At 39.5% G+C, this 7,169-nt stretch overlaps 1 protein-coding gene across 1 annotated transcript; it reads left to right on the top strand.

The window, feature by feature from the left end:
* The first annotated feature begins 595 nt into the window (after positions 1-595).
* Positions 596-6,962, top strand: LOC123050317 (ent-kaur-16-ene synthase, chloroplastic). The gene is made up of 14 exons (XM_044473131.1): positions 596-894; positions 1,602-1,645; positions 1,826-2,102; positions 2,226-2,406; positions 2,728-2,945; positions 3,031-3,151; positions 3,223-3,320; positions 3,403-3,617; positions 3,711-3,823; positions 3,913-4,008; positions 4,083-4,298; positions 4,409-4,550; positions 4,664-4,909; positions 6,416-6,962. Exons 1-14 carry the CDS (start codon positions 609-611, stop codon positions 6,749-6,751), a joined length of 2,589 nt encoding a protein of 862 aa, XP_044329066.1. The 5' UTR covers positions 596-608; the 3' UTR covers positions 6,752-6,962.
* Positions 6,963-7,169: the final 207 nt, after the last annotated feature.

The following is a 7,169-nucleotide window of genomic DNA, read 5'->3' as shown; positions in this document are numbered from 1 at the left end:
CCTAGTGCTTGCATTTATCCTGAATTAAGTTTAGGATTTTCGGCAAAGCACATTTTGAGGCGACTGCGGTGACTTCATAAAATCTTAAAATGATATGTCGGCCTAGTCTTTCAAAGGTGTTTATAGATGGTCCCTTCTTCTGTTAATGAGCATGCACAATGGTACCTGCATATGCACCGTAGTGCAGAGATCGGGCGTAACAAACTAACTATCTGATTCATGTGATCATGTCCCTGGCTCCCTGCACAAAACAAAACAACTGCTACCCATATGCACGCAGTATACTTGAAAATATCCATTGTACTAGTTGTCGGCTTATAATTTGAAAATACCCACATGCACGCAGTTTACTTAAAAATGCCCATATGCATGCAGTTCAAGACAGAACACAAAAGATGCTTGCTTAGCATTCGCACGTACCAACCCCAGCATGCATGATGCTGCCTAGCTAGCTACTTTGGGCTACTACGCTGCATTATACTGGAGTACTACATAGCAAGTGTCTCTACTCTCTATAGTAACAATATACTCCTATATACGAAGACGACGCATAAACCTTTTGAGCATTTGGCCACCGCTCTCCGACGTTCAGCTGGTCGACCCTCTAGATGGCGAGCCCGAGGGTAGCTGGGGCATCTTCCGCCGTCCCGGCACGCCGGCGGCAGGCACGCAGTTGCCTCCCTGCTGCGTCGTCGCCGTTCCTGGCAAACTCGTTTCGCCCACACCACCACCGAAGAAACCAGCCTCTTGGCCTTGCCTCCGCCAACTCCGCCCAGCGTGCTTTCACCGGAGCACACAGCCCGGAGTTCTTCTCTCGCTGTCATCATCGTCCTCCTCCTCCTCTCTACTCATTGTGCGTGAGGAGCACTCAGACGATGAGCCATTCCTGTTCAGGTAAGAAACTCTCTCTTGCTTGTTTCCTTTTTCTTGCTTTCTTTTAGATAGGGAAGAGAGGGGGGGACATACAGTCATACAGATAACTAGTTGATTCTAACAGCGGTCTGATGAGGATATATGTTTTTCATTTTGAACTTTTTTACTTTATATATATGGATTATATATGGATCTCAGTTATTTATATCAGATGTTTCTCAGCGCCGAGTTAGAGAAATACTCGTCGTTGTTTATCGATGAGCCAGAACAAATAACCAGCTTTTAGAAAAATAAAACATGAGAAAGCTTACTAAAAAATGCGGAATATGGGAGTACCCTTGATTAAACCAGCGGTCCAGCTCCACCCCTACCTGGATCTTCTCTAAGACATGCGTGTGCACTGTTATTTGACAGGTGCTGGTAATTTACGTATTTCCCCACAAAAAAGGTAATTTACGTATAAAAAAAACAATTGTCATGACATCTTAGCAACTTGTCAGTTGTCAGTATACACAGTTCTATAATTGATGGAACTGAACTACGAGATGTGCAAAAAAGCAAAAAAAAAAAAAAAAACACCACAATTGCAGCGTGATTAACTGTTTGCCACCACTTTACGAGTTCTGACAGAAAACCACCAGCGAAAACACTTTTTTTTGACCAAAAAATAATAAACGTATAAGCTGGTAGATGATGGTGATTGACATAAATCTCCTTTTTTCAAACAGCCGAGGGGAGTTTGGTAGGACAAAATGCGAGCCTGCAAAATAAGGTATGAACATCACTGTTTCAGTTTTTTTTTTTAAGAAGGATTACCCCCGGCCTCTACATCTGAATGATGCATGTAGCCATATTATTAAAAAACGGTCTCAGTTAAATGTTGAGGTTTGAGGTTGCCCCCCGATTCTACTGTCTCAACTGAATACCGCGACGGATTGCTCATACTAAACAGGAGCAGGAGGCTAGAATAAAGAAGCAGCTCCAGAACCCTGAACTGTCACCATCTCCGTACGACACGGCATGGGTTGCTATGGTGCCCTTTCGGGATTATCCAAGGGCTCCACGCTTCCCTCAGTGTGTCGAATGGATATTGCAAAACCAACAGGATGATGGTTCTTGGGGTATTGGCGAATTCAACTTGTCAGACAACAAGTCTATTCTCTTATCCACATTGGCTTGTGTTATTGCACTCAAGAAATGGAATGTTGGCCCGGAGCACATCAAGAGAGGTAGGGAAAAGGACTCACTTGCTGGTGTTGTCTTTTCAGTGTCTTCTACTTGGTCAATCTAAAAGCTCTAGTTGAGATCAAAGATGTGTACTGACATGACTATCTTTCCTCTTTGAGAGATAGGACTACATTTTGTTGGAAAACATTTCTCATTCTCTATGGATGAGCAGATTGCTGCTCCTATAGGCTTCAATATTACTTTTCCTGGTATGATTAACCTAGCCATTGGAATGGGTTTGGAATTTCCTGTTAGACAAACTGATGTTGATGAGATTCTTAGCGTCCGGCAGATGGAGTTGAAAAGGTTCGTCAAATGACAATTTTGGCACGAAAACTTTGTATATGCATACCCTTTCCATTTGTACATCAGGCTCACTCATATTAAGCTGGTAATGTGAGTGGGGAAATTTATTTTCTAATTTGTTTCTTATCTCTTTCTTGTCATGAAGATCCTTTTTGTATTTTGTATTTTGTATTTTTTTTTTGAAGTTTCTCTCACAAGAACCATGATTTGATTTGGAAAATGGGTGTAATGTTATTCATATTGTATTTTAATTACCATTGAAATTAAATAGCATTCAGCTACTTGTGAGTAACATTTTGAAAAAAAATGTATTTGATACAGATTTTCTGGGGATAAATCCGATGGGAGAGAAGCATACATGGCTTATGTTGCTGAAGGGTTAGGAAACCTGGTGGACTGGAATGAAGTTATGAAGTTCCAGAGGAAGAATGGATCGTTGTTTAACTCTCCTTCCACTACTGCTGCTGCATTAATCTACCATTATGATGAAAAAGCCCTCCAATACCTAATTTTTCTCGTTAGTAAATTTGGTAGCGCAGGTGGGACTGTGTACCTTTTACTGTGATGAGGAATTTGTAAGCTTTGGGTTGTTGTTGAATACCTTATTAAATTAGTCTATTGCAGTGCCAACAGTGTTCCCAACAAATATATCTTGTCAGCTTTCAATGGTGGATTCACTTGAGAAGATTGGAATATCTCGTCATTTTGCTGGCGAGATAAAGAGCATCCTGGATATGACATACAGGTAATGACCATGAGTAAAGATTTGGTACGTACCTTTTGTAGCTTGTAAACTTGACTATATTCAGTTTGCAGTTTATGGTTACAGGGAGATGAGGAACTCTTGCTGGACGTGGCAACATGCGCAATGGCGTTTCGTATTTTACGGATGAATGGATATGACGTTTCCTCAGGTGTTTCCTTAGGATGGAATCCTCTTGTTATTGATTTTATCGTTGGTCTTAAAACTAACTGACAAGGTTCAATTTGACGTAGATGAGTTGTCCCATGTTGCTGAAGCCTCCACTTTCTGTAATTCACTTCAAGGATATCTAGATGATACAAAATCATTATTGGAACTATACAAGGCTTCAAGAGTTAGTGTATCAGAAAATGAACTGATCCTAGATAACATAGGCTGCTGGTCAGGCGGCCTGTTATTGAAAAAGTTGTGTTCTGATGGGGTTCATAGAGAGCTAATCTTTGGGGAGGTGCTTGCATGAAAAACAATTATCACTCAGAAAATTATTGATCCTAAATTTGAGGGTTCAGTTTACATTAATCATATGCTTCCATAATTTCAGGTGGAGTATGCTCTTAATTTTCCCTTTTATGCCACAATGGAACGTCTAGACCACAGGAGGAACATTGAACATTTCAATGTTATGGGTTCTCAAATGCTTAAGACAACATACTTGTAAGATTCTTATTTTTCAAAAGGAATTGTTCATCTAATCATATTAACATAAATTACATCCAGCAACTTCAAATATGTCGTTGAATCAGGCCATGTCATGTGTACAAAGACCATCTTGCTTTGGCTATTGAAGATTTCACCTTTTCTCAGATTATTTACCAGAATGAACTCATGCATCTTGAAAGGTAATATGTCTATTTTGCTCTCTTATCTTATTAACTTTTTTTCTTGAACAATCTGCAAAATTTTGTTGCCACAGTTGGCTGAAAGAGAACAGGCTGGATCAGCTACAATTTGCACGGCAGAAGCTGACATATTGCTATCTCTCTGCTTCTGCTACCATATTCCCCCCTGAACTATCTGATGCTCGGATTACATGGGCAAAAATTTCTGTACTCACAAGTATTTCTGATGACTTCTTCGATGTCGATGGATCAAGAGAAGAGTTAGAAAACCTTGTAGCCTTAGTTGAGAAGTACAATTCCTCAATTTGATCTCCTTTTCCGCTTCTTGTTAAGTGTTGGTTTCTTGCACACTTGCTAACATATTTTCGTCCCTGCTTTTATTTTCAAATTGTTGTCTTAGGTGGGACGAGCACCAAGAACTTCAGTTTTACTCTGAGAGAGTAAAAATATTATTTTGTGCTACATATACTACAGTAAATCAGATTGGGAAAATGGCTTCTGCAGTACAAAACCGTGATGTTAGGAAACACCTGATAGAACTGGTGAGTTTCATTTGTGACCCCCTAATTTTGAATTGAGAGTGGTTTTCATTGTGTTGAGTATTACATGTTGAAGTTCATCCTTTTTTAGATAATGAGTTCAACTTCATATGCAGTGGATAGATGCATTGAGGTCTATGATGACTGAAGCAGAATGGGCGAGGTGCAAATATTTGCCAACGACCAATGAGTACATGAAAAATGCAAATCTCTCCTACGTATTGGGGCCTATTGTGCTATCGTCATTGTACTTTGTCGGGCAAGAGCTTTTGGAGTCAGTTGTCAAAGATCAAGAGTACAATGAGTTATTCAGGTTAATGAGCACTAATGGCCGTCTCCTGAATGACATCCAAACCGTTGAGGTATATGTGCCATTTACGACAAAAAAACACATGAAGATTTGCCATAGCTGCATAGAATATAAGTTACAAATTTATATTATAATAGCATATACCATTACACAAATATTTCCCTTTTCTGATACATACAAGTAATGGGTGAGTTTACTGGTACCACTACCATATTTAACTCTAATGGGCAATAAGTTCTCACAAAAAGAATTGGTTTTTTCGATAAAGGGCATTCATTCAAATGTTATATCGAGTTGATACAACCATAATGAGCAAATACCCGGCTGATACAAGATGCACATAGCCAACAAGTCCGACAAAAGCGTAAAAGACACAGTTTACAGAACTACTCCCTCCGTCCGAAAAAGCTTGTCCCAAACTTGTTCCTCAAATGGATGTATCTAGCACTAACTTGGTGCTAGATACATCCATTTGAGAGACAAGCTTTTTCGAACGGAGGGAGTAGTTAATAAAGAGCTTCCTAGGATGCAGTAGGTCCAATATTAAGACTACACGGCCATCCATGATGCGAGAAAACCTCCCTGGTAAAAATGATAGTTGTCATCTGTCGCATATAAAACGGTGTCAACCTTTTGAATGATCACCCTGAGAGGCTATAAAGTTTCCATATTAATTGATGAAGAAAGGATATCTACACACAACTTGTCATAGTGGATTCTGATTTAAACGTTGCAGATTAATCAACGGGGTTTTACAGTTGTCGAGAAAACACCTCTTTTAGGTTGTAACCTAAGTTCTATTATAGATAGAACTTCAGCGATATATATGTATTGTTTTTACCCAAAAACTATACAAGGGGCCCTTATAGGAGTTTCTAGTCGTGAGCTCAAATGGTCCCTCACGAACAGTAAAATTAAAAAAGAATAACCAAAGTCAAGAAAATCTGAATTTTTTTGGCAACAAACATTGATGTTCCTAAATGTTCTTGCGCGGGGGGGGGGGGGGGGGGGCAATCGACACTCCAAATGACTATTTTTGAAAACATTTTGGACATTGATTGCGTTCTTTTGCGCAGAGCAATAGGAATGTTTCTTTTTCAATGTTTGTTGCCAAAATTTCGCGCGGGGGGGGGGGGCGTTAACTATTGGTTTTGATTTTACTATTCACCGCAGATGCATTTGAGCTCGCAAGTAGAAGGACACTTTCGGCCCTGATATTATATACTCCCTCCGTCCAAAAAAGTTTGTCCCACAAATGGATGTATCTAGTATCAAGTTAGTGCTAGATACATCCATTTGAGGGACAAACTTTTTCGGACGGAGGGAGTATTTTATATGAGGAAAGCAGGGAGAAGGGATAGAAATCCATAATCTACTTAGACATGAATTATGATATCTAGTCACACAAACTTTATGGAAAATTCAGCTAGATTTTTATATCCAATTGGGAATAAAAATGTCAGCCGATAGTAATATTGATTGCTGCAATATTGTTTGAACTTTAAACTCGTAAGACTTGCTTGGAGATTGTGACAATCTTTTTGACCTACTCCTGCAGAGGGAGGATAGCCAGGGAAAAGTGAATAGTGTTTCGCTACTTGTTCTTCAAAGTGGTGGTTCTATGTCCACAGAAGCGGCTAAAAAGGTGATACAGGGGTCTATAGCCTCGTGTCGAAGAGATTTGCTAAGGTTGGTTCTTAGGGAAGATAGTGTTGTTCCTAGGCCGTGCAAGGAGCTGTTCTGGAAGATGTGCAAGATAAATGAATTGTTTTACTCTCAGACTGATGGGTATAGCTCGTTAACAGAAATGGTCGGCGCAGTGAACGCAGTTATCTATGAGCCTCTCAAACTCGAAATCAGCAATCCATCTTCAGCTGTTAAAGCAGAGAAATAAGGATTTCTGGAAGGATCACGTACTTTCTTTGGAAAAAGGTGGAGCTGTTGAAGGAACTAATATTTCTTATTGTTTAAACATTTTCAATATGAAGCCTAATGATGAAGGAATATCAGTCTCTTTATTTTCCGTGATCAGTTAATAGTTGATAAGCTCTGCTATATCAACTTCTTGGCTATTCTGTTTGAACTTTCATAAACATTTCCTGTATGTTGCCAATTCTATATGAAGCAGAGGCAGCAGTACAAAACTTTTCATATTGTAACCATCCTGATGTAAAGATTGATTAGGGTAGGTTCAAGGTCAAAGTGTACATCATGCCTACTTTCCTTTTATGACTCGACTTGTGCCTGAGAAATCTTAACACTTATGTCTAACATCCAATCAAGACAAAACAACTGCTAGAATATAATCCTAA

The sequence above is a fragment of the Triticum aestivum genome, chromosome 2D (assembly GCF_018294505.1).
Source record: "Triticum aestivum cultivar Chinese Spring chromosome 2D, IWGSC CS RefSeq v2.1, whole genome shotgun sequence".
In the NCBI taxonomy this organism is placed as follows: domain Eukaryota; kingdom Viridiplantae; phylum Streptophyta; class Magnoliopsida; order Poales; family Poaceae; genus Triticum; species Triticum aestivum.
Note: the sequence above shows the minus strand (reverse complement) of the source record. Positions and strands in the feature narration are given on the sequence as shown.